This window comes from Pseudophryne corroboree, chromosome 4, assembly GCF_028390025.1.
Source record: "Pseudophryne corroboree isolate aPseCor3 chromosome 4, aPseCor3.hap2, whole genome shotgun sequence".
Classification (NCBI taxonomy): Eukaryota; Metazoa; Chordata; class Amphibia; order Anura; family Myobatrachidae; genus Pseudophryne; species Pseudophryne corroboree.
The window spans coordinates 612,655,103-612,682,843 of NC_086447.1; the positions used below are offsets into that span (position 1 = coordinate 612,655,103).

A 27,741-nucleotide genomic window follows, 5' to 3' on the forward strand; every position below is an offset into this window, starting at 1 on the left:
TAACGGAACCAGTTGCCCAACGGGTAACTGACGTGGCACTTTATGTTGAGCACATTTTGGGCATGACGCAACAAAATCAGTAATGTCCTTCTTCAGGGTCGGCCACCAGTATGATCTGGAAACAAACTCTAAGGTCTTCTGAATGCCTGCGTGTCCGGCGAAGCGAGAGGAATGTGCCCAATGCAAGAACTTCCTTCTGAGAGCCGGCTTTACGAAACCTTTCCCTGATGGGGGCAGAGTCCATCCTCACTGCGGAGAACGCCACTGGATCAATAATATAATGCTTGTCAGTAGACTCATTTTCTTGCTCCCAAGAGTGGGAAAGGGCATCAGCCTTACGATTCTGTGACCCAGGACAAAACTGAAGTTTCTCAGGGTCCATCTCCAGACCGGAACCAGTGGAATCTTGGTACAGTGACGATGGAACATTGATAGACTTGTAAGATGAAGTACGAACTGGAAGTTCCTTTTGGAGACAAGTCTCTGAGCAAGAAGGACCCCATGCCAGGATATGGGTAGTCCTCCAATCAACTTGAGGGTTATGCAAACAAAGCCATGGGAGGCCTAGAACCAGAGGATGCGTGACCCTTGGGATTACCAGGAAGGAAATCAGTTTGGTGTGCAGAACCCCTACCTTCAGACGGATAGGTAGGGTCTTGGAGGTAATCACCGCATCAGAAATCTTACTACCGTCCATGGCAGTTAAAGATATAGGAGATGACAGTCTCTCAGTGGGTAGAGACCACTGCTTAATGAACTTCTCAGTTATAAAGTTTCCGGCTGCTCCAGAATCCAACAAGGCAATAAGATTCTTGGTACGTTGAGCCACCTGAAGTGAAACTGAGAGGTTGCAGTCACTTGGAGATGGAGAGACGTTCGTTACTCCTAGCCAATCTTCTCCTTGGCGGGCTAGGACTTGAAGTCTTCCCGGACGCTCAGGACAAGCGTTGATGACATGGGTAGATGCAGCACAATATAGGCAGAGGTGATTAGATAGGCATCTTCTACGCTCTGCTGGGGATAAACGAGAGTGACCTATCTGCATGGGTTCCTCCCTAGGCGGAGATGGCTGACGAGAAATGGTAGAAATAGAAGTCTTAGGAAATGTGGATCTTCCTCGCTCAACTGCCCTTTCACGGAACCGCAGATCGACTTTAATGCAGAGAGATATGAGCTCGTTTAATGTTAGAGGTAAGTCTCTAGTAGCGAGCTCATCCTTGATTCGTCCGGATAAGCCACCCCAGAAGGCTGCGTAAAGAGCGTCATCATTCCAGGAAAGATCTGAAGCCAGAATTTGAAATTGAACTAAATACTGGCCGACGGTTCGCGTCCCCTGACGTAGCCGGAGGATTTCATAAGAGGCGGATGTCACATGACCAGGCTCGTCGAAGATGCGCCTAAAAGTTGCCAGTAAGTCAGAGTAGGAGGATAACAGAGCATCCGATCTCTCCCATAGGGGTGATGCCCAGTCGAGGGCAGAGCCACTGAGGAGGAAGATAATGTAGGCAACTTTAGTGCGGTCTGTAGAAAAACTGCCAGGTTGCAACTCAAAGTGAATCTCACACTGGTTTAGGAATCCCCTGCAGGCTTTTGGGGACCCGTCAAATTTAGCAGGTGTTGGCAAGTTGAGACGTGGAGCAGAAATAGGTATGGCGGGTACCACCGTAGGTACTGCAATCGGCACACTGCACGTCCCTGACTCACGGAGGGTCGCTTGAATTTCATCCAGCCGGGAGGAGAGGTCCTGGAGACACCGAATCACATGACCCAGAGCAGCCTCCAGCTGTTCCAGGTGGGCAGCATGTTCTTGCCTCGGCCCGGTCGCCTGGTCTTGATCTCCGGCCGGATTCATTAGGTCAGTGCTTACTGTCACAACTGAGGGCTGGTGCTGACCAGGGGAAGCCTCAGTTGTAGGAGCTGACGGGTACCTGAACTTAGGAGGTGAGATGGGACTCCTAGACATACACAGGAACTGTAGTACCAATGCCCGAAGGCGTGACCACGACAACTGAAAGTGCCTTTAAGGGTTTTTATTAAATAATAAAAGTCATAGAATGTGCAACAAAGCAACAACTGTCAAAGAGAGTATCTGAATTCCTACTGGTTTGAGACCAGTAACCGGAGTATTAGTTTGAAGTGCTTTATCATACTTGGGATCACAGGTAAAGCATTAAGTGATGCTGGGGATCGCAGGTAAAACATTATGGGGTATATGCAATTAGCGGCGAATCGCGGCAATTTTTCAGCCGTTTTTCAATTCGACACAATTCGACAGTCTAACTTCGGCAAGTGGGTGCCGAAATTGACCATATGCAATAAAAAACGGATTCGACAGTCCCGCTGACGAAAAACGTCCGATTTCACGGATTTTGTTCCGTTTTTTTAAAAACGGGGAAAAACTCGGAAAAAAATGGCGTGGGGTCCCCCCTCCAAAGCATAACCAGCCTCGGGCTCTTCGAGCTGGTCCTGGTTCTAAAAATCCGGGGGGGGAAATGGACAGGGGATCCCCCGTATTTTTAAAACCAGCACCGGGCTCTGCGCCTGGTGCTGGTGCAAAAAATACGGGGGACAAAAAGAGTAGGGGTCCCCCGTATTTTTTACACCAGCATCGGGCTCCACTAGCTGGACAGATAATGCCACAGCCGGGGGTCACTTTTATACAGCGCCCTGCGGCCGTGGCATTAAATATCCAACTAGTCACCCCTGGCCAGGGTACCCTGGAGGAGTGGGGACCCCTTCAATCAACGGGTCCCCCCCCCCTCAGCCACCCAAGGGCCAGGAGTGAAGCCCGAGGCCGTCCCCCCCATCCAAGGGCTGCGGATGGGAGGCTGATAGCCTTGAGAAAATTTAAAGAATATTGTTTTTTCCTGTAGTACTACAAGTCCCAGCAAGCCTCCCCCACAAGCTGGTACTTGGAGAACCACAAGTACCAGCACGCGGGAGAAAAACGGGCCCGCTGGTACCTGTAGTACTACTGGAAAAAAATACCCAAATAAAAACAGGAGACACACACCTTGAGAGTAAAACTTTATTGCACACCTGCCGACACACACATACTTACCTATGTTGACCCGCCGACTGCCACGTCTCCTGATCCGACGATACGGGGTACCTGTGAATCAAATTATACTCACCTCAATCCAGTGTCCAGATATAAATCCTCGTACTTGGCAAAAAAAGAAAACGAACACCCGAACCAGCGGACTGAAAGGGGTCCCATGTTTACACATGAGACCCCTTTCCCCGAATGCCGGGACCCCACGTGACTGCTGTCACCGAGGTCCCTTCAGCCAATCAGCGAGCGCAACGCCCTGGCACTCTGCTGATTGGCTGCACGTCTGAGCTGTCAGACAGCGCCTCGCAAAGCCTCCCCATTATACTCAATGGTGGGAACTTTGCGTCAGTGGTGAGGTCACCACCGCGGGTAACCCCACCGCTACCCGCAAAGTTCCCACCATTGAAAGTAATGGAGAGGCTTTGTCTGAGGTCACACGCGCATACAGCCAATCAGGTGAGTGCAACGAAGTAGCGCTTCCTGATTGGCTGAAGGGACCACGGTGACAGGGGTGACTAGTTGGATATTTAATGCCACGGCCGCAGGGCGCTGTATAAAAGTGACCCCCGGCTGTGGCATTATCTGTCCAGCTAGTGGAGCCCGATGCTGGTGTAAAAAATACGGGGGACCCCTACTCTTTTTGTCCCCCGTATTTTTTGCACCAGCACCAGGCGCAGAGCCCGGTGCTGGTTTTAAAAATACGGGGGATCCCCTGTCCATTTTCCCCCTGGATTTTTAGAACCAGGACCGGCTCGAAGAGCCCGAGGCTGGTTATGCTTTGGAGGGGGGACCCCACGCCATTTTTTTCCGGGATTTTACCATTCCATCTAAAAAAAATAATATATATTTTAAAAAATATATAAATAATACTTGTGCCTCCCAAAAAGACAAACCAAGTACCTAATCCCTTCTAATATAAATAGATATGCTATTACCAATAAAAAAAAACACCCAAAAAAACATGTTTTCATTTTTTTTTATTAGATTCACCCACCAAAGTGTGGCGGATTGAAAATGACGAATTTACTGTCTAAAAGCACTGTTGTCGAATTTCCAAACTTCAATTGAATATACTTTTGTCGAATTGCCGCATTTGTACCATTGCAGAAAAGTCGAATTTGACAAATGTCGAATTTCAAAAAGTCGAATTTTGAAAGTCCGTTTTTTTGACGGAAAGTACTGAATTGCATTGTCGATTTTTTTTGGGGGGTGAAAAAGTCCTGTTTTTCGACAATTTCGGGAATTCGACCGCAATTGCATATACCCCTAAGTGATGCTGGGGATCGCAGGTAAAACATTAAGTGATGCTGGGGATCGCAGGTAAAACATTAAGTGATGCTGGGGATCGCAGGTAAAACACTCCACTATAATGGTGAGTACTGATGGTAGTGGAAACAGAGGACTGCTGGAGAGTGGCTGCTGGAAGCCGGAGTTATACACTCTGCTAACACTGGGTACGGAAGCAAGTGAAGCAGGCTGTACCACAGAGTAACTACAGGAGAGTTGGAGCTGCACCGCAGAGTTTAACCACAGGAGAGTCAGGCTATACCGCAGAGGGTAAACACAGGAGAGACAGGCTGTACCACAGAGGGTATTCACAGGAGAGTCTTTAGTGAAGCTGAAGACTGGAATCACTGGAGAGACAATTGAAGCACTGACAGTTTCCTGGGTGCTGGGACAGGACATTTATACCTGCTGGGTAGCAGGGATTGGCTGACAATTATGCACAGGCAGCAGCAGAGCTGCCGATTGGTGTGGAGAGTGACATGTGATTGTATCCAACATGGCTGCGCCCATGACAGAGTTTGAAGGGGAAATGATGACCTGAAGAACCATGTGCCAAACAGTAATGGCGGTGGAGGCCGCAGCAGCAGAGGCTCCACGTTCTCCTTACACGCACAGCGGCCACAGGGATGGCGGCGGCGGCCGCAGCACACGGAGGATGCCGCACTCAGCTTACATGCAGCAAGGACCACGGGCGCGGCGGAGATGCCCGTGGCCGGACTGAGAGCGCCATACCACAGATAAGTGAACACACTAAGAAGGCTGCTGAACCAGCGCTGCGGGCAATACCAAATGCATTGTAAAACAAAACATAGTTATAACCCGGCCCTGGCACGCTGGGCCAATCTCAGGAGACACCTAACTGGTAGAAAATGGCGTCCAGTTACCCGGATCATGACACCAACTTGTCTCCGGCACCCTGACATCATGGATGACTATTTATATGCTATTAGGCTCTTTACATCCTTTGCTCATTGATTGGTCTCCTGTTTTATTATGCACTTTTTTGCACTTTTTGAAGCATGTGTGGATCTGGATTTTGCAATATGGCGATAAATCATGAAATATTCAAGTGGATGTTGCTGGCTGTAATTTTTTCTTTCTAAACATTTCTATGAAGCCGAGCAATTCCCAATTATATGCTTTGGAAGTATGTGCTGCTGGTCTCATGCTCAAATATACTGTATCAGATATTAGATATAAATTGCATATTCATATCCTATTCATATTCTGCTGCCTAACACATACTTCTTTTTGGCTTTCAGTAAATGTATGAGTGACTAGATGAGTGCATAGATCGACACTGTGACTGGATTCATTCTAGATTCTCTTTGCCGTAAGGACATGGACGTGATATTAAGTGAGGGTGGTATAAAGACAGAAAACTCGGTAACATGATTAGACACATTGGGGGATATTCAATTCTTTGAAAAGTCAGTTGAGTGTCTGTTTTTTCCTGTCTGTTAGATAGGAAAAAACAGACGCTCAACTGACTTTTCAAACAATTGAATATCCCCCATTAGGTTATTAGGTCACATCACTGCATTATTTCCCAACGACCACATACTTCCCAGCATAACAGCATGCCTAAACTACTTCCAATTGTCACACTACCATCTGTAAACAAATCCAATTATAAACAAAAGCATCACTCACAAAGACACTACTGGCAGAAATGCAGCACATCACTGCCACACTGACAGCAGCGCTTCACTGCCTCACTGACAGCAGCACATCATTGCCTCACTGACAGCAGCACATAACTGCCTTCTCTGTTTCACCATATTACATCACAACAGTTGCCATTTTATAAGATACTGTAGATATACCACTTTTCGGTGTGTGGTACAAATGCCTTGGGTGGTTGAATGCACTCCACCATTGCCCTCCCAATGCACACCAAGGCGTTTATATCAGAGCGCGACTACACACCATACTTGCTGACATTTAAAATCTCCTCAGAGATGAGACACATCTTGCCACTGGGGGGAGGGGGGCGGGACCGAGCTGCACATCATTAGACCCCTCCCCCAAAATGCAGCGGTTTGCAGCAAATTTGCAGCATTATAATGGTGCATAATGTGGAGTAAAGGGGATTACTGTCTGTGTGCATTATGTGCTACAATTGGCATTTCTGTGTGGGACATAATGTGGCACAGTGGGCATTACTGTGTGGAGCATAACATGGTGCAATGGACATCACTGTGCATGGTATAAGGGACACTACTACTGTGTGGCAATATGAATAAGGGGGACTACTGTGTGCATCAAAGTATGTATTAAATGCACTATTCTTTCATGGAATCACAAAACTTTTAGTGCCACCTACATTCCTGCTGCTATATATATATATATCCACCATGCCCGGTACCGCCATCCACCATCAGGCCCCGCCCCCTGTCTGTTGTTTTAACCCACATCACCTCAAACACCCCCCCCCCCTACCCCCCGCCCTACCCCACTCGCCATCGCACTCAAGGAGCGCAGGGGGCCCTTTCAAAATCTTGCTATGGAGCCCACAAAGGTCTAGTTATAACCCTGCACATGCCCATAATTGGATATATAAAATGAAGTGCCAAATGTCATGGGATAGGTGAGCAAAGTATGGATGTGGGTTCTAGCGCTCTCACAGATTTGATAGGTATGTAAGGTTATTGGTTAACAAATGTGGTACAGATAGCAATATGCAATGTAACACTTTGAATATGGTAACTGTATCAATGCATTGCTGAAATAAATCAGTGGGAATTGATTTTGTTGTCAGTCCAAAAGGAATTAACCCAAAGGGGATTAGATTCTGTTAAACAGCGGAGTAAGGCATGTCTCCTGTACGATAGTGAGTTTTGCAATAGGTATAGTCTTAATCCAATTGTATGCAAAATGTTATATTGCTGAGTCCCAAAAATGAAGAATAAAACGAACAATTGCAATGGGTATTGTTATCTGGAAAAAGCTGAACTTAAAAAAAGGTGGGGTTGCTATGTTTTGGGGGGGGGGGGGCTCCCGCACTACCACAGGTGCACAACTTACGCTTCCGACGATAGAGATGTCCTCTCTCCGGTCCGTGGTCCACGTCCCACTTGCTGCTTGGTTGTTCTCCCACGTCAGCGTCCTCGATGCGGTTGTGTTGACGGAGACGCCGGGAAGCCTTTACACCTCCGGAGCCGCTGAGTCTGTTTTGGACTGGCAACAGAATCAATTCCCACTGATTTATTTCAGCAACGCATTGATACAGTTACCATTTTCAAAGTGTTACATTGCATATTGCTATCTGTACCACATTTTTTCGTTTATTAAATATATGCATCATTGTCACACATTGTTATATTTGTTAACCAATAGCCTTACATACCTATCAAATCTGTGAGAGCGCTAGAACTCACATCCATACTTTACTTATTACTATTCGCAAGGGCAGGGTACCCTTGTTAGGATTCAAGCTGCACCAAAGATTACACAATATAACAAATCCATACAGGAGCGCTACTGTATATCTCTGTACTACCTATATTTGTCATGGGATAGGTGCCTAGTATCATGTAGGACCCTCTCTAACCTGGTAAAGTGCATAAACTTAATGTGGCATCGATTCCACAGGTGAACAGAGGACCCCTGGAGAGATGTTGATCCATGCCGTCTGGATAGCTTCCCACAGTGCCATGATATTTGTAGGTGCAGGATCTTGGGACCTCTTCACCATATGCCATAAATGCTCAATTGGGTTCATGTTGGGCAATCATGGTGGGCACACCATTTGTTGTTACTTTACAGAATGCTCCTCAAACCAATTCTGGAGAACCTGGGTCTGATGACGTTGCATTATCCTGATGGAATATCCATCATTGTGTGGGTATATAATGTCCATGAAGGACTGTAAATGGTCACCAAGCACTGCAACGTAGCAGTTACTAGTCAAAGACATGTTCAGGCAGACAAGTGCACCCAATCCATGCCATGTGAACACATCCCACACCATTATGGAACCACCACCATCTTGCACGGTGCCTTGCTGACAACTGGGATCCATTGCCTCATAGGGTCTGCGCATCACCCAAGCCCTACCATGAGCCAGAAATAACTGGTACCATGAGTCATTGGACCGCTCCACATGTTGCCAGTCCACCAGGGTCCAATTAGTGATGTCAACAAGCCCAGGCGAAGCATTGTGTCCAGTGTCGTAATGTTATCAGGGGCACTCAGGTGGGTCTTCTGCTCCCATATGCCATGGACGTTAAAGAACACTGCACTGACATGCTGGTTATGCATCTATCCGTATTGAATGTGGATGTGATTTGAGCAAGTGTCGCTTGTCTGTTACCACGGACAATTCTGGCCAGACACTGCTAGTCATGATCATTAGGCACCCATGGTCAGTCACTGTGCTGTCCATGGTGGGTGGTAAGGTAATGCCATCCATGAGTATTACTGATACACATGTGACACCGTAGATTGAGGAATGTGGAATGTATGTACAACTTCAGAAATGAAATATCTCATCATTGGGTACTCACTATGCCCTGCCCAAACTTCGATAATTCACGTAGTCTTGCCATGAGCAACCTAGCTGGTGTTCGAACTGACTCATGGGTGTGAGACTACAACTGATGCAGGTCTGTCCATTTCCAAGATGTCACAATATAGTGATTAATGGTGAATGGGCTTTACTGACATTAGGGTAATTTTACCTTGAACTGTGATATACTGTGCTACACCGCTAAGTAACATTAGTATTTTTGTGTTAATATCCTTTCATTATTCATTTTGTTTGTTATGTTTGTTTGTTTGTTTGTTTGTTTGTTTTATTGCAATTTCCCTTTTTTTGAATATTCATTTTCAAATTTAATGTGAATACACTGTTCTTAATAAAGGTCAGCAAGAAACATTGAAGTAGTGAGATGTCTCTGATTCACTGCGTGAAGACCCAGTACTGCCACCTGCAACACTGTACATTGCCGTGATACGTATGCATGTGCACATGCAACATAGAGATGACTAGCTGCGCCTGACTGCACCTATTCGCTCTGCTGAGAGCTTTTGTGCTTTTTATAAAAGCCAGATGAGGGTTCCTGGGGTGTGGATGTGAGAGAGAAGGGAAGGCTCCATCCACTAGGCCCATTTTGAGTCTTTAGGCCTTCAGCCTGAGAGCAGGATAATTAGTGAGTACACCCTTAAGAGGCTGGATCAGGGCTTGGCTCAGGATCTCACCACATAGGGAAACAGGCAGAAGGCCTATTATGAGACACTGTGATTTAATGACAATAAGTACTTGTCACGATCCGGGTATCTGGACGCCATTACTTACCCTTCAGATGCCTCCTAAGGCTGGCTCAGCGTTCCAGGACCGGATCCCATCTGTTATACTGATGTCCACATTCCTGCCTCCTCTCCTGTCACTCTGAGACGCGGTCACCGCAACGCCTGTTACATCCGGAATGGCGTCTCCCGCGGCCTCCGCCGCTGTTCCTGAGTTTCTACATGTAGAATGTCAGAGTGGTGATTACGTCAGCCGCGGCCTCCGCTGTGCCCGCGTGGTTAGGTGTGCACTTATCAGTCTGGCGTCTCCTGTCTCCTGTGGCCGGCGCCGCCATTACTGTTTTAATTCCCACATGGATTACAAACCAAACTTCCCTCCAAGTGTCTGCATGGGCGCAGCCATCTTGGATTCTGTCATCTGTTCATTTCCACCAATCTGCTGTTTGCAATGTTAATCTGCATAATTGCCTAGCCAATCCCTTCCTTGCTGCAGGTATAAGTAATCTGTGCCTGAGCAAGGAAGGCGTCAGTGCTTTGGTTGTCAAACCTAGTTCCAGTTTGTCTCTCTCCTGTAGTTGTTTTCCAGGTTCCAGCTCCTATCTCCACACTTCCACTAAAGAGACCCGCACCAGCATTTCCACCTGTGGTGTAGCCTGACTCTCCTATCCATTTGGATTCATCTGCTTCCAGCTACAGATCCACCTGCATTCAGCATCCAGCTTCCAGCAGAGGTCAGCTCTTCTTAAAGTGCCGGTACCCTTTTCTGCAGATTATTATTTATCACCGGCATTATTATTTCACCGCTCTCAAGCTCCAAACATCACTTTCATATTTCATCGCTCTCAAGCTACATTTATTATTTAACTGGTTCCAGTCAGTATCCACTCCGTGCCAACATCAGTCTGGTTCCAGCCAGTACCCACAGCAGCCGTTTTATCTACAGCAGCCCAGCTTTTCCTGAAACACCAGCTGGTACGATCCTGGGCTATCTCCATTGCTACAGTCGGGCCTGGTAAGGACTTTCCAACTAGAAGATTATAAGAACTATCTCACACTACCAGAGCCCTGTGGCCCTTGCCACCCTGTAGTACCCAGGAACTGTATTTATCCTCTGCTGATTTTTATGTTTTCTTTTTACTGCTGCTGTGTTACGGAGTTTGTCATAAATAAACATCATTGACTTTTACCCTGGTTGTCGTGGTCACGCCTTCGGGCAGTTCTTCTACATGTTACTTACATGTCTAGGGGCCTGATACAACCTCCCAGGTTCCGTTACATCTCAACCCCTACAACTGAGGCTGTCTCCCGTCAGCTCAGGCCCTCAGTTGTGACAGTAAGCACTGACCATATGAATCCAGCCGGAGACCAGGATCAAGCGGCCAGGCCGATGCAAGAACTGGCAGCCCGACTTGAACATCAGGAGGCTGCACAGGGCCACATCATCCGCTGTCTCCAGGATCTCTCTACTCGGCTGGATGGGATTCAGACAACCCTCCGTGGATCAGACGCGTCCGGTGCGTCAACCACAGTGACTCCAGCTATAACCCCACCCACCTTACCCATTTCTGCTCCCCGTCTTCATCTTCCAACGCCAGCAAAATTTGACGGATCTCCAAGATTCTGCAGGGGATTTCTCAACCAGTGTGAAATTCATTTTGAGCTACAACCTGGCAATTTTCCCAGTGACCATACTAAAATTGCCTACATTATCTCTCTTCTCAGTGGCTCAGCCCTTGATTGGGCATCACCGTTATGGGAGAGGTCCGACACCCTGCTATCCTCCTACACTGCATTCGTGTCAACATTCAGGCGTATCTTCGACGAGCCAGGCCGGGTAACTTCAGCTTCATCTGAGATTCTCCGTTTACGCCAGGGATCACGTACTGTAGGACAATATCTTATACAGTTCCAGATTCTGGCATCCGAACTGGCATGGAACGACGAAGCCCTGTATGCTGCATTTTGGCATGGCTTATCTGAGCGTATTAAAGATGAGTTAGCTACCAGAGACTTACCTTCCAAGTTAGATGAGCTAATCTCACTCTGCACGAAAGTTGATTTACATTTCAGAGAAAGAGCAACTGAGCGTGGAAGATCATCTGCTCCAAAATCTTCTGCTCCTCCTCCTCGTCAACTGTCACCATCTAAAGATGAGCCCATGCAACTTGGCCGTTCTCGTCTAACTCCTGCTGAGCGCCGAAGACGTCTCTCTGAGTCTCTTTGTCTTTATTGTGCAGCTCCGTCTCACATCATCAATGCCTGTCCCAACCGTCTGGGAAAACTCCAAATCCTAGCTCGCCAAGGAGAGGGCCGGCTAGGAGTAATGATCTCCTCTCCATCTCCTCATGATTGTAATTTTCCAGTCTCGCTTCAAGTTGCTCAACGTTATCGGAACGTCATTGCCCTCCTTGATTCCGGAGCAGCTGGGAACTTTATTACCGAAGCCTATGTTAAACGGTGGTCCCTACCCACCGAGAGACTTCCTTCGTCCATCTCCTTAACTGCCGTGGATGGCAGCAAGATTTTTGATGCAGTTATTTCTCTAAGGACTCTACCAGTTCGTCTGAGAGTGGGAGTTCTTCATTCCGAATTTATTTCTTTTTTAGTGATTCCAAGAGCCACACATCCTGTGGTCCTGGGCCTTCCATGGCTCCGTCTTCACAATCCATCTATTGATTGGACGACTACGCAGATTCTGTCATGGGGTTCCTCCTGTGCTGAGACATGTTTGTTTAAAGTATTGCCTGTCTGTTCTTCCTCCCCCAGGTCGTCTGATGTTCCACCTCCTCCATATCAAGATTTCACGGATGTGTTCAGTAAAGCTTCTGCTGATATCCTTCCTCCTCATAGAGAATGGGACTGCCCGATTGATCTCGTTCCAGGGAAGGTTCCACCTCGAGGCCGAACTTACCCGTTGTCTCTGCCTGAGACACATTCTATGGAGGAATACATTAAAGAGAACCTAGCAAAGGGGTTCATTCGACCTTCCTCTTCTCCAGCCGGCGCAGGCTTCTTTTTCGTAAAGAAAAAAGATGGTGGTCTGCGTCCGTGCATCGACTACAGAGGTCTGAACGACATTACCATCAAGAACCGCTATCCACTACCCCTGATTACTGAGCTCTTTGATAGAGTTAGCGGAGCTACCATCTTCACAAAGCTGGACTTGAGAGGTGCATACAATCTCATCCGGATCCGTGAGGGTGACGAGTGGAAGACCGCCTTTAACACCCGTGACGGACATTATGAGTACCTCGTCATGCCCTTCGGATTGAGCAATGCTCCAGCTGTCTTCCAGCATTTTGTCAATGAGATCTTCAGAGACATTTTATACCGTCATGTCGTGGTCTATCTAGATGATATCCTCATTTTTGCCAACAATTTAGAGGAACATCGGTTTTGGGTAAAAGAGGTTCTGTCCCGTCTCCGTGTCAATCATCTCTATTGCAAATTAGAGAAATGCGTCTTTGAAGTCAAGTCCATTACGTTTCTAGGTTACATTGTGTCCGGTTCCAGGCTAGATATGGATCCTGAGAAACTACAAGCAATCCAGAATTGGCCGATACCCTTAACCCTCAAGGGGGTCCAGAGGTTCTTAGGGTTCGCCAATTATTACAGAAAGTTTATACGAGACTTTTCCACCATTGTGGCGCCTATTACTGCTTTAACTAAGAAGGGTGCTAACCCGTCCAAGTGGTCTGAAGAAGCTACGCAAGCTTTTCATCTCTTAAAACAACGGTTCATCTCTGCACCAGTTCTGAAACAGCCCGACATCGACTCTCCTTTCATCTTAGAGGTGGATGCCTCCTCCGTTGGAGTAGGAGCAGTGTTATCTCAGAGGGCTAAAGATGGCCATTTACATCCTTGCAGTTTCTTCTCCCGGAAGTTCTCCCCAGCGGAGCGCAACTATGCCATTGGCGACCAGGAGTTGCTAGCCATCAAGCTCGCTCTAGAGGAGTGGAGATATCTGTTGGAGGGAGCTTCTCATTCAATCACCATACTTACAGACCACAAGAACCTTTTATATCTGAAAGGCGCACAATGTCTCAACCCTCGTCAGGCCAGATGGGCACTTTTCTTTTCCAGGTTCGACTTTAAACTCCAGTTCTGTCCGGGCTCTCAGAATCGCAAGGCCGATGCCGTTTCCCGCTCATGGGAGCAAGAAAATGAGTCAGAGTCTTCAGACAAGCATCCTATTATCAATCCGTTGGCATACTCCACGGTAGGGATGGACTCTACGCCCCTACCAGGGAAAAGTTTTGTGAAGCCGGTGCTAAGGAAGAAGCTCATGCATTGGGCCCATGCTTCCCGTTTTGCCGGACATACAGGTATCCAAAAAACCCTGGAGTTTATCTCTAGGTCCTATTGGTGGCCAACTCTGAAAAAGGACGTCATGGAGTTTATTGCATCTTGCCCAAAGTGTGCCCAACATAAAGTATCCCGCCAGTCGCCTGCGGGGCAACTGGTTCCACTATCCGTTCCCCGTCGACCATGGACCCATTTGTCGATGGATTTCATTACAGACTTACCCATGTGCAACAAGTTCAATACCATCTGGGTGGTAGTTGACCGGTTCACCAAGATGGCACACTTCATTCCTCTCACCGGTCTTCCGTCAGCTTCCAAGTTGGCTCAAGTGTTCATACAAGAGATCTTCCGACTTCACGGTCTTCCTGAAGAAATTATCTCAGATCAAGGAGTCCAATTCACAGCCAAATTCTGGCAAAGTTTATGTCAAGTCCTCCAAGTCAAACTAAAGTTTTCCACGGCTTACCATCCTCAGACCAATGGTCAAACTGAGAGGGTGAATCAGCCTTGGAGGCCTTCCTCCGCATCTATGTGTCTTCCTCTCAAGATGACTGGGTTCAATTACTTCCCTGGGCCGAGTTCTGTCATAACAATCAGTATCATTCCTCATCTTCTTCAACACCATTCTTCACCAACTTTGGATTCCACCCTAAAGTCCCTGAATTCCAACCGCTCCCAGCAACTTCTGTTCCAGCAGTGGATATCACCTTGCATCGGTTTGCAAACAACTGGAAGAGTGTACGAGCAGCTCTGCTCAAGGCATCGTTCAGGTATAAGAAGTTTGCGGACAAGAAGCGTAGAGCGGTTCCTGCTCTCAAGGTGGGTGATCGGGTATGGTTATCCACGAAAAATTTGAGGTTAAGAGTTCCCAGTATGAAGTTTGCACCTCGCTACATTGGTCCTTTCAAAATTGAGCAAGTCATCAATCCTGTTGCTTACAGACTTCAGTTACCTCCCTTCTTAAAAATACCCAGGACATTCCATGTTTCCCTGTTGATACCGCTGATCCTGAATCGGTTTCATTCCTCACTTCCTCCAACTCCGAAAGTCCAAACTCAACGAGGCGTTGAGTATGAAGTGGCCAAGATCCTGGACTCACGTCACCGTTACGGTCAACTACAGTATCTTATTGACTGGAAAGGTTACGGCCCTGAGGAACGCTCATGGACCAATGCTTCTGATGTCCATGCTCCTGCCCTGGTCCGGAGATTCCATTCCAAGTTTCCTCAAAAGCCAAAGAAGTGTCCTGGGGCCACTCCTAAAGGGGGGGGGGGGGGGTTTTGCTGTCACGATCCGGGTATCTGGATGCCATTACTTACCCTTCAGATGCCTCCTAAGGCTGGCTCAGCGTTCCAGGACCGGATCCCATCTGTTATACTGATGTCCACATTCCTGCCTCCTCTCCTGTCACTCTGAGACGCGGTCACCGCAACGCCTGTTACATCCGGAATGGCGTCTCCCGCGGCCTCCGCCGCTGTTCCTGAGTTTCTACATGTAGAATGTCAGAGTGGTGATTACGTCAGCCGCGGCCTCCGCTGTGCCCGCGTGGTTAGGTGTGCACTTATTAGTCTGGCGTCTCCTGTCTCCTGTGGCCGGCGCCGCCATTACTGTTTTAATTCCCACATGGATTACAAACCAAACTTCCCTCCAAGTGTCTGCATGGGCGCAGCCATCTTGGATTCTGTCATCTGTTAATTTCCACCAATCTGCTGTTTGCAATGTTAATCTGCATAATTGCCTAGCCAATCCCTTCCTTGCTGCAGGTATAAGTAATCTGTGCCTGAGCAAGGAAGGCGTCAGTGCTTTGGTTGTCAAACCTAGTTCCAGTTTGTCTCTCTCCTGTGGTTGTTTTCCAGGTTCCAGCTCCTATCTCCACACTTCCACTAAAGAGACCCGCACCAGCATTTCCACCTGTGGTGTAGCCTGACTCTCCTATCCATTTGGATTCATCTGCTTCCAGCTACAGATCCACCTACATTCAGCATCCAGCTTCCAGCAGAGGTCAGCTCTTCTTAAAGTGCCGGTACCCTTTTCTGCAGATTATTATTTATCACCGGCATTATTATTTCACCGCTCTCAAGCTCCAAACATCACTTTCATATTTCATCGCTCTCAAGCTACATTTATTATTTAACTGGTTCCAGCCAGTATCCACTCCGTGCCAACATCAGTCTGGTTCCAGCCAGTACCCACAGCAGCCGTTTTATCTACAGCAGCCCAGCTTTTCCTGAAACACCAGCTGGTACGATCCTGGGCTATCTCCATTGCTACAGTCGGGCCTGGTAAGGACTTTCCAACTAGAAGATTATAAGAACTATCTCACACTACCAGAGCCCTGTGGCCCTTGCCAACCTGTAGTACCCAGGAACTGTATTTATCCTCTGCTGATTTTTATGTTTTCTTTTTACTGCTGCTGTGTTACGGAGTTTGTCATAAATAAACATCATTGACTTTTACCCTGGTTGTCGTGGTCACGCCTTCGGGCAGTTCTTCTACATGTTACTTACATGTCTAGGGGTCTGATACAACCTCCCAGGTTCCGTTACATCTCAACCCCTACAACTGAGGCTGTCTCCCGTCAGCTCAGGCCCTCAGTTGTGACAGTACTGTGCATATACCTGTGTTTGTGGTAGGGGCATTAGGTCCTACCACCCTGAGAGAGGGAATCTATTATGTTTAGTTATTGCCCAGATGGGCTAGGATTTATTTTTATGTTTTGAATTTTGTACTGCACAATAAAACTAGCCACGGCTAGACTGCATGAAAACCCTGGACTGGTTAGCTGTTTTCTTGGCTGCTGTGTGTTTGGAGGTGCCCATCTACTCCAGGAGAGAGCTATATATATAAATCACCGGGCTGTTACCAGTGTAGCAGATGTACTACCTGCAGCTTTATGTTTAACTGCAAAGCCTTTCAACACCCTCACTGCCAGAAAAAGTATGATATCAGATTTGTTCTAACTTGTTCCACTACCTATGTTATCTATATCATAATATGTCCTTGCGGACTGTTTTATGTTGGGCAAACCATTCGTAAGTTCTCTGAACGAATGGCTGCCCATAGGTCGGCAATTAAATTGATTCTCGAGGGCAAACAGGTTGACCAACCTGTGGCTAAACAATTTAAACAGGCAGGCCACTCTTTAGAATCCCTTCGATATTTTATGATCGATCATGTCCCTCTGTCATTACGTGGGGGGGATAGAGCCAAAACATTACTGATTAAGGAAGCTCGTTGGATCACCAGATTAGGTACTATATATCCAGGTGGACTTAACGAAAAAATAAATTGGAACACACTGGTATAGTTGTGAATCCTTTTGAGTATCAGGCATAAGTTCTCTTGTACTGCTTATTGTTTTCCATACAAGGTTTCAATATATTTAGAAACGCTGTATTAAGATGTACTTATTTGCTGCTGGTGTCTTTACTGCACACTGTCCCAGTTTTTCTTTAACGGTTTTGTATATTTATATATGTATGTGCATTGTTTGTTTTTTATGTTGCTGTGCACTGTTGCATTGGTGCACAGTACTTATATTGATGTTTAATGTTGGCGCCTCCTATCTCTTTTTTCTCCCCCCCGCAGATTCCCCCCTAACTGAGTTCCCCACGCCTGCTAGCCGTGGAACGCAGCGCAGGTCCTTGGTGGAACGTATGCTTGTGTTACCCAGGTAACCGTTAGCCCTGTGTCCGGAAATGAAGCGGCGGATACAGCTGGGTGAAGTGGACGCGGTGGCAGAAGTGAAGGATGGCGGCGCCGGCGGTGTGGGGTTCTATTTAAGTGGGTAAGTTTGTTCATTTGTTTTTGTTGCTGTGTACATTCTGAGGACGGGGCTTTTTTCACTTTCTATGGTCTCCGAGTGCCGTTACTACTGGACCTGTACTATGCTTTACATACGGGCACCGGAGCAAGTTGTTTTTAGGTTGTGAGTGCCGGCTGACACCGGACACACACATATATATATATATATATATATATATATTAGAGATGAGCGGGTTCGGTTTCTCTGAATCCGAACCCGCCCGAACTTCATGTTTTTTTACACGGGTCCGAGCGACTCGGATCTTCCCGCCTTGCTCGGTTAACCCGAGCGCGCCCGAACGTCATCATCACGCTGTCGGATTCTCGCGAGGCTCGGATTCTATCGCGAGACTCGGATTCTATATAAGGAGCCGCGCGTCGCGGCCATTTTCACACGTGCATTGAGATTGATAGGGAGAGGACGTGGCTGGCGTCCTCTCCGTTTAGAAATTAAAATAGATAGGAGAGTGAGAGTGAGACACTTCATTTACTTACTGGAGCTTAGGAGGAGTTATACTAGTGACTGATGACCAGTGACCTGACCACCAGTGCAGTTTTATAATTTATTATTATTTAATAATCCGTTCTGTTCTTGTTCTCTGCCTGAAAAAAACGATACACAGTGACTCAGTCACACTCACATACCATATCTGTGCTCAGCCCAGTGTGCTGCATCATCTATGTATAATATCTGACTGTGCTCACACAGCTTAATTGTGGGGGAGACTGGGGAGCAGTTATAGGTTATAGCAGGAGCCAGGAGTACATATTAAACAGTGCACACTTTTGCTGCCAGAGTGCCACTGCCAGTGTGACTGACCACTGACCACTGTGACCAGTGACCTGACCACACTGACCACCAGTATAGTATATTGTGATTGAATGTCTGCCTGAAAAAGTACACTCGTCGTGTGACTTGTGTGGTGTTTTTTTATTCTATAAAAATTAAAAAACTCATTCTGCTGACAGACAGTGTCCAGCAGGTCCGTCATTATATAATATATACCTGTCCGGCTGCAGTAGTGATATATATATATTTTTTATATCATTATTTATCATCCAGTCTATACTAGCAGCAGACACAGTACGGTAGTTCACGGCTGTAGCTACCTCTGTGTCGGCACTCGGCAGTCCATCCATAATTGTATACCACCTACCCGTGGTTTTTTTTTTCTTTCTTCTTTATACATACTACATCTCATTATCATCCAGTCTATATTAGCAGCAGACACAGTACAGTACGGTAGTCCACGGCTGTAGCTACCTCTGTGTCGGCACTCGGCAGTCCATCCATAATTGTATACCACCTACCCGTGGTTTTTATTTTTCTTTCTTCTTTATACATACTACATCTCCTTATCAACCAGTCTATATTAGCAGCAGACACAGTACGGTAGTTCACGGCTGTAGCTACCTCTGTGTCGGCACTCGGCAGTCCATCCATAATTGTATACCACCTACCCGTGGTTTTTTTTTTCTTTCTTCTTTATACATACATACTACATCTCATTATCATCCAGTCTATATTAGCAGCAGACACAGTACAGTACGGTAGTCCACGGCTGTAGCTACCTCTGTGTCGGCACTCGGCAGTCCATCCATAATTGTATACCACCTACCCGTGGTTTTTTTTTTCTTTCTTCTTTATACATACTACATCTCATTATCATCCAGTCTATATTAGCAGCAGACACAGTACAGTACGGTAGTCCACGGCTGTAGCTACCTCTGTGTCGGCACTCGGCAGTCCATCCATAATTGTATACCACCTACCCGTGTTTTTTTTTTTTCTTTCTTCTTTATACATACTACATCTCATTATCAACCAGTCTATATTAGCAGCAGACACAGTACAGTACGGTAGTCCACGGCTGTAGCTACCTCTGTGTCGGCACTCGGCAGTCCATCCATAATTGTATACCACCTACCCGTGGTTTTTTTTTTCTTTCTTCTTTATACATACTACATCTCATTATCATCCAGTCTATATTAGCAGCAGACACAGTACAGTACGGTAGTCCACGGCTGTAGCTACCTCTGTGTCGGCACTCGGCAGTCCATCCATAATTGTATACCACCTACCCGTGGTTTTTTTTTCTTTCTTCTTTATACATACTACATCTCATTATCAACCAGTCTATATTAGCAGCAGACACAGTACAGTACGGTAGTCCACGGCTGTAGCTACCTCTGTGTCGGCACTCGGCAGTCCATCCATAATTGTATACCACCTACCCGTGTTTTTTTTTTTCTTTCTTCTTTATACATACTACATCTCATTATCAACCAGTCTATATTAGCAGCAGACACAGTACAGTACGGTAGTCCACGGCTGTAGCTACCTCTGTGTCGGCACTCGGCAGTCCATCCATAATTGTATACCACCTACCCGTGTTTTTTTTTTCTTTCTTCTTTATACATACTACATCTCATTATCATCCAGTCTATATTAGCAGCAGACACAGTACAGTACGGTAGTCCATGGCTGTAGCTACCTCTGTGTCGGCACTCGGCACTCGGCAGTCCATCCATAATTGTATACCACCTACCCGTGGTTTTTCTTTTCTTTCTTCTTTATACATACTACATCTCATTATCAACCAGTCTATATTAGCAGCAGACACAGTACAGTACGGTAGTCCACGGCTGTAGCTACCTCTGTGTCGGCACTCGGCAGTCCATCCATAATTGTATACCACCTACCCGTGGTTTTTTTTTCTTTCTTCTTTATACATACTACATCTCATTATCATCCAGTCTATATTAGCAGCAGACACAGTACAGTACGGTAGTCCACGGCTGTAGCTACCTCTGTGTCGGCACTCGGCAGTCCATCCATAATTGTATACCACCTACCCGTGGTTTTTTCTTTCTTTCTTCTTTATACATACTACATCTCATTATCATCCAGTCTATATTAGCAGCAGACACAGTACAGTACGGTAGTCCACGGCTGTAGCTATCTCTGTGTCGGCACTCGGCAGTCCATCCATAATTGTATACCACCTACCCGTGGTTTTTTTTTCTTTCTTCTTTATACATACTACATCTCATTATCAACCAGTCTATATTAGCAGCAGACACAGTACGGTAGTCCACGGCTGTAGCTACCTGTGTCGGCACTCGGCAGTCCATCCATAATTGTATACTAGTATCCATCCATCTCCATTGTTTACCTGAGGTGCCTTTTAGTTGTGCCTATTAAAATATGGAGAACAAAAATGTTGAGGTTCCAAAATTAGGGAAAGATCAAGATCCACTTCCACCTCGTGCTGAAGCTGCTGCCACTAGTCATGGCCGAGATGATGAAATGCCAGCAACGTCGTCTGCCAAGGCCGATGCCCAATGTCATAGTACAGAGCATGTCAAATCCAAAACACCAAATATCAGTAAAAAAAGGACTCCAAAACCTAAAATAAAATTGTCGGAGGAGAAGCGTAAACTTGCCAATATGCCATTTACCACACGGAGTGGCAAGGAACGGCTGAGGCCCTGGCCTATGTTCATGGCTAGTGGTTCAGCTTCACATGAGGATGGAAGCACTCAGCCTCTCGCTAGAAAAATGAAAAGACTCAAGCTGGCAAAAGCACCGCAAAGAACTGTGCGTTCTTCGAAATCCCAAATCCACAAGGAGAGTCCAATTGTGTCGGTTGCGATGCCTGACCTTCCCAACACTGGACGTGAAGAGCATGCGCCTTCCACCATTTGCACGCCCCCTGCAAGTGCTGGAAGGAGCACCCGCAGTCCAGTTCCTGATAGTCAGATTGAAGATGTCAGTGTTGAAGTACACCAGGATGAGGAGGATATGGGTGTTGCTGGCGCTGGGGAGGAAATTGACCAGGAGGATTCTGATGGTGAGGTGGTTTGTTTAAGTCAGGCACCCGGGGAGACACCTGTTGTCCGTGGGAGGAATATGGCCGTTGACATGCCTGGTGAAAATACCAAAAAAATCAGCTCTTCAGTGTGGAGGTATTTCAACAGAAAAGCGGACAACAGGTGTCAAGCCGTGTGTTGCCTTTGTCAAGCTGTAATAAGTAGGGGTAAGGACGTTAACCACCTCGGAACATCCTCCCTTATACGTCACCTGCAGCGCATTCATAATAAGTCAGTGACAAGTTCAAAAACTTTGGGCGACAGCGGAAGCAGTCCACTGACCAGTAAATCCCTTCCTCTTGTAACCAAGCTCACGCAAACCACCCCACCAACTTCCTCAGTGTCAATTTCCTCCTTCCCCAGGAATGCCAATAGTCCTGCAGGCCATGTCACTGGCAATTCTGACGAGTCCTCTCCTGCCTGGGATTCCTCCGATGCATCCTTGCGTGTAACGCCTACTGCTGCTGGCGCTGCTGTTGTTGCTGCTGGGAGTCGATGGTCATCCCAGAGGGGAAGTCGTAAGCCCACTTGTACTACTTCCAGTAAGCAATTGACTGTTCAACAGTCCTTTGCGAGGAAGATGAAATATCACAGCAGTCATCCTGCTGCAAAGCGGATAACTGAGGCCTTGACAACTATGTTGGTGTTAGACGTGCGTCCGGTATCCGCCGTTAGTTCACAGGGAACTAGACAATTTATTGAGGCAGTGTGCCCCCGTTACCAAATACCATCTAGGTTCCACTTCTCTAGGCAGGCGATACCGAGAATGTACACGGACGTCAGAAAAAGACTCACCAGTGTCCTAAAAAATGCAGTTGTACCCAATGTCCACTTAACCACGGACATGTGGACAAGTGGAGCAGGGCAGGGTCAGGACTATATGACTGTGACAGCCCACTGGGTAGATGTATGGACTCCCGCCGCAAGAACAGCAGCGGTGGCACCAGTAGCAGCATCTCGCAAACGCCAACTCTTTCCTAGGCAGGCTACGCTTTGTATCACCGGTTTCCAGAATACGCACACAGCTGAAAACCTCTTACGGCAACTGAGGAAGATCATCGCGGAATGGCTTACCCCAATTGGACTCTCCTGTGGATTTGTGGCATCGGACAACGCCAGCAATATTGTGTGTGCATTAAATATGGGCAAATTCCAGCACGTCCCATGTTTTGCACATACCTTGAATTTGGTGGTGCAGAATTTTTTAAAAAACGACAGGGGCGTGCAAGAGATGCTGTCGGTGGCCAGAAGAATTGCGGGACACTTTCGGCGTACAGGCACCACGTACAGAAGACTGGAGCACCACCAAAAACTACTGAACCTGCCCTGCCATCATCTGAAGCAAGAAGTGGTAACGAGGTGGAATTCAACCCTCTATATGCTTCAGAGGTTGGAGGAGCAGCAAAAGGCCATTCAAGCCTATACAATTGAGCACGATATAGGAGGTGGAATGCACCTGTCTCAAGCGCAGTGGAGAATGATTTCAACGTTGTGCAAGGTTCTGAGGCCCTTTGAACTTGCCACACGTGAAGTCAGTTCAGACACTGCCAGCCTGAGTCAGGTCATTCCCCTCATCAGGCTTTTGCAGAAGAAGCTGGAGACATTGAAGGAGGAGCTAACACGGAGCGATTCCGCTAGGCATGTGGGACTTGTGGATGGAGCCCTTAATTCGCTTAACAAGGATTCACGGGTGGTCAATCTGTTGAAATCAGAGCACTACATTTTGGCCACCGTGCTCGATCCTAGATTTAAAGCCTACCTTGGATCTCTCTTTCCGGCAGACACAAGTCTGCTGGGGTTGAAAGACCTGCTGGTGAGAAAATTGTCAAGTCAAGCGGAACGCGACCTGTCAACATCTCCTCCTTCACATTCTCCCGCAACTGGGGGTGCGAGGAAAAGGCTCAGAATTCCGAGCCCACCCGCTGGCGGTGATGCAGGGCAGTCTGGAGCGACTGCTGATGCTGACATCTGGTCCGGACTGAAGGACCTGACAACGATTACGGACATGTCGTCTACTGTCACTGCATATGATTCTCTCAACATTGAAAGAATGGTGGAGGATTATATGAGTGACCGCATCCAAGTAGGCACGTCACACAGTCCGTACTTATACTGGCAGGAAAAAGAGGCAATTTGGAGGCCCTTGCACAAACTGGCTTTATTCTACCTAAGTTGCCCTCCCACAAGTGTGTACTCCGAAAGAGTGTTTAGTGCCGCCGCTCACCTTGTCAGCAATCGGCGTACGAGGTTACATCCAGAAAATGTGGAGAAGATGATGTTCATTAAAATGAATTATAATCAATTCCTCCGCGGAGACATTGACCAGCAGCAATTGCCTCCACAAAGTACACAGGGAGCTGAGATGGTGGATTCCAGTGGGGACGAATTGATAATCTGTGAGGAGGGGGATGTACACGGTGATATATCGGAGGATGATGATGAGGTGGACATCTTGCCTCTGTAGAGCCAGTTTGTGCAAGGAGAGATTAATTGCTTCTTTTTTGGTGGGGGTCCAAACCAACCCGTCATATCAGTCACAGTCGTGTGGCAGATCCTGTCACTGAAATGATGGGTTGGTTAAAGTGTGCATGTCCTGTTTATACAACATAAGGGTGGGTGGGAGGGCCCAAGGACAATTCCATCTTGCACCTCTTTTTTCTTTAATTTTTCTTTGCGTCATGTGCTGTTTGGGGAGGGTTTTTTGGAAGGGACATCCTGCGTGACACTGCAGTGCCACTCCTAGATGGGCCAGGTGTTTGTGTCGGCCACTAGGGTCGCTTAGCTTAGTCATCCAGCGACCTCGGTGCAAATTTTAGGACTAAAAATAATATTGTGAGGTGTGAGGTATTCAGAATAGACTGAAAATGAGTGGAAATTATGGTTTTTGAGGTTAATAATACTTTGGGATCAAAATGACCCCCAAATTCTATGATTTAAGCTGTTTTTTAGGTTTTTTGGAAAAAAACACCCGAATCCAAAACACACCCGAATCCGACAAAAAAAATTCGGTTAGGTTTTGCCAAAACGCGGTCGAACCCAAAACACGGCCGCGGAACCGAACCCAAAACCAAAACACAAAACCCGAAAAATTTCCGGCGCTCATCTCTAATATATATATATATAGAGCAAACACAGTAGATTGGTGTGTATAGAGAGAGTTAGGCCGACAGGTTAGATAGATAGATAGATAGATAGATAGATAGATAGATAGATAGATAGATAGATGCACATCGCCTGGTGAAATTACATGTTTCAAGTTAAAAAGAAAGTAACACAACTTGTGCAAACTAAAACATGACATATTTATATATTGGGTTTTAAATCACTTAAGGTGTGTAGACACGGTGAGATTCGGGCTAACCCCGATTCTCACTATGCGATAGGGACTGTGGTTGGTATCGCAAGCATAGACGACTGTGCTTGCGGTACTGGCTATGTACGATTTTGGCTGTCAATTTTGACTATACTTTTAAACTAGATAGTCAAAATTGACGTGCCTGCACAGTCTATCCCGGCTTGCGATACTGACCTCACGGGACTGCTCATCGGTATTGCATCGGGATCGCAAGTTGACTTTCACCTTGCGATCTGCACTAACTTTTCTTGCGATTTTGACTATATAGTCAAAATCGCAAGAAAACATCTCACCATGTGTACACACCTTTAGTTCTTCTTTTTTACTCTTCACTTTTTAGTTTTTAAATATTTTGCTAACAAAATGTACGTGTTATTTATCAACATTTACTACAAGAGCATATATATGTGCACTCTATAACTTAATTTTCCTTTTTTTGAGTTGTATCCAAGAAATGTTTAGTATAGTTTAAATGTTGACTTATGACATGGGGCTACTGGAAAACTCTGTATATCTCACTAGTTTATGAGTAGTTCCATCACAGATTCCAATGAGATCTCCAGACTTTGCCTGGTCTTTAAAGTTAACTTTAATTACTTAATGATGTCTCAAAGAGAGGGAGAGGAAATGTAAAACTTAAAACATTTAGATATATTTTTAATAAAGCCTTTTCTGTTTTTTAACAGTCAACTATCAAGTCCTCAGTCAGCTGCTCAGAAGAGCCCATGGTTGCTGATTGTAGATGTAGGAGTCAATTCTGTGGATGCTCCTGCAACCCAATATTTGTGCTGCATGTAGTCAAGTCCCTGTATAGGCTTTTGAGCTGTATGGTGTATGGTGAGAACCCCCACTCGCTTTAAAAAGTTGGCTTCCATGAGTGTAGGTAGAACATACTGAGACGTAAGAAGGGTCTGAAATTTCAAAACTAAAATTGTCTTCATCTGGCTTAATTTAAGGCCAAAGTCAAAGAAGGCCTTTAAAATAGTGTTAAAATACCACCTGAAAGAGTGCCCACATTTTTGCAAATACTGCTCAGGGGTATTCACCTTGCAGCATTCCAACTGCTGTGGAACTACACATCCCAGCATGGCCTGCAACAAGTTTACTATTAGGGCATGTTAAAATTGTGGTAGGGCATGCTTTGATGTGCAGTTCCAGCAGCTGGAGTGCCGCATGTTGGATACCCCTGTAATGCATTCACTGTTTTGTTATTTAAAATCCGTTCAATTCAACAAATAAATAGTAATTGTGTATTAACATGTACAGAAATATATTATGTTTGTAACAAATTTGTATACTGCAGAGGTTTCGTTAAAATCTTTTCACTTAGCGATTCAGTAAACCATGCATTTATTAGACAGGAATGTCTTTTACAGAGAATTTTATCATGCAAACACTTACAGAACTCTAAACTCTAATTTGAGTACTTTGGAAAGAATAGGCTAAGGTAACACAGATGCCAAGCATGTTGGAGTGAATGGGAGTGCACAGAAGTGTGAAAAGTAATATTTGCATGATTTCTTTTTTATTTTATTTTTTTGCGTGGATGTAACCACACTGTTAAATATACTCAAAGTGCTCATTAAATCACAGGTGGAGTTTATAATTTATAATTAAATCTGGAGCATTGACTATGACTTTGCTTCATTTGAGTAAGGCAAGCATAGGAATTATTCAGCAAAGCAGTATAAGACCATTGTCTGCCTCAGGAAACATTGGAACAAGAAAACATGGGTAAGAAAACGCTGGCCTTAGTTAGAACACAGATTTCATGTTAATACAATCCATAGCACATAATACTAGATCCAGAGAACACACCTTATAATTAAGCTTAGTAAAAAGAAATGTACAATATGTAGCCAGTATAGTTTCACAGCATAAACCTTATTATTACCTATCACAGGGGTGTGGAATGTTTAGTAGATTAGACTTAGGTCCACAGTGTCTAGGTCAACCACTATTGGTCGACAATAAGTAGGTCGACATGGGTTCTAGGTCGACAGGGGCTTTATGTCAACATGTACTAGGTCGACATGAGAAAAGGTCGACATGAGTTTTTTTTACCTTTTTTGGTGTCGTTTTCTCCAGTGACCGGGAACCCCAATTAGTGCACAGTGTCCCCTTGCATGGCTCGTGGCTTCGGGCAAGGGCCTCGCTCCGCTGCCGCTGCGTTCCCAATTGTAGTCCACGTGGATTGTAAAGTATGAAAAAGTTCAAAAAAATAAAAAAAATGTGAAAAACTTATGTTGACCTTGTGTCATGTCGACCTAGAGTCCCTGTCGACCTAGAAACCATGTCAACCTACTTACTGTCGACCAACAGTGGTCAACCTAGACAGTGTCGACCTACTTACTGTCGACATAAATACCGGTTCCCCTATCACATATAGAACTTTTTAATTGTGATCAGAACATACCATCAGATGTCTGCAGAACGACTGTTTTGCTGTAAGGCCCAAGGCCAGTTGAATTAAATGCTTTGACTCTTGCATTGTAAGTGCTGTTGAAGTGAAGACCATCGATTGTGCATAAAGTCTCTTTTCCGACATAAACTTCCTAAAATTTATAGAGCAACAAAGACAAACAAAATTTATTTCTTCTTCTGTTATAAACGCATGTTATAATATATGTAAAATATATTTTTATGGTGGATGTAATATGCACTTTTTAAGGTGATCTTTGCACCAAAGTAGTAGATAGATAGATTTTTTTTTTGTACTGCACAATACAACTAGCCACGGCTAGATGGCATGAAAACCCTGGACTAGTGATTGAGGGGGGTGGTGGTGGCATACACTAAGGTGGGGGAGATC

General features: G+C 46.0%; 1 protein-coding gene across 1 annotated transcript in view; it reads right to left on the reverse strand.

Moving 5' to 3' along the window:
- Positions 1–27,741, reverse strand: part of TRIM67 (tripartite motif containing 67) — a 310,592-nt gene that overhangs the window by 63,821 nt on the left and 219,030 nt on the right. The window contains exon 7 of the mRNA XM_063917642.1: positions 27,346–27,484. Coding sequence (XP_063773712.1) covers positions 27,346–27,484 — 139 coding nt within the window. The remainder of the gene's footprint in view (positions 1–27,345; positions 27,485–27,741) is intronic.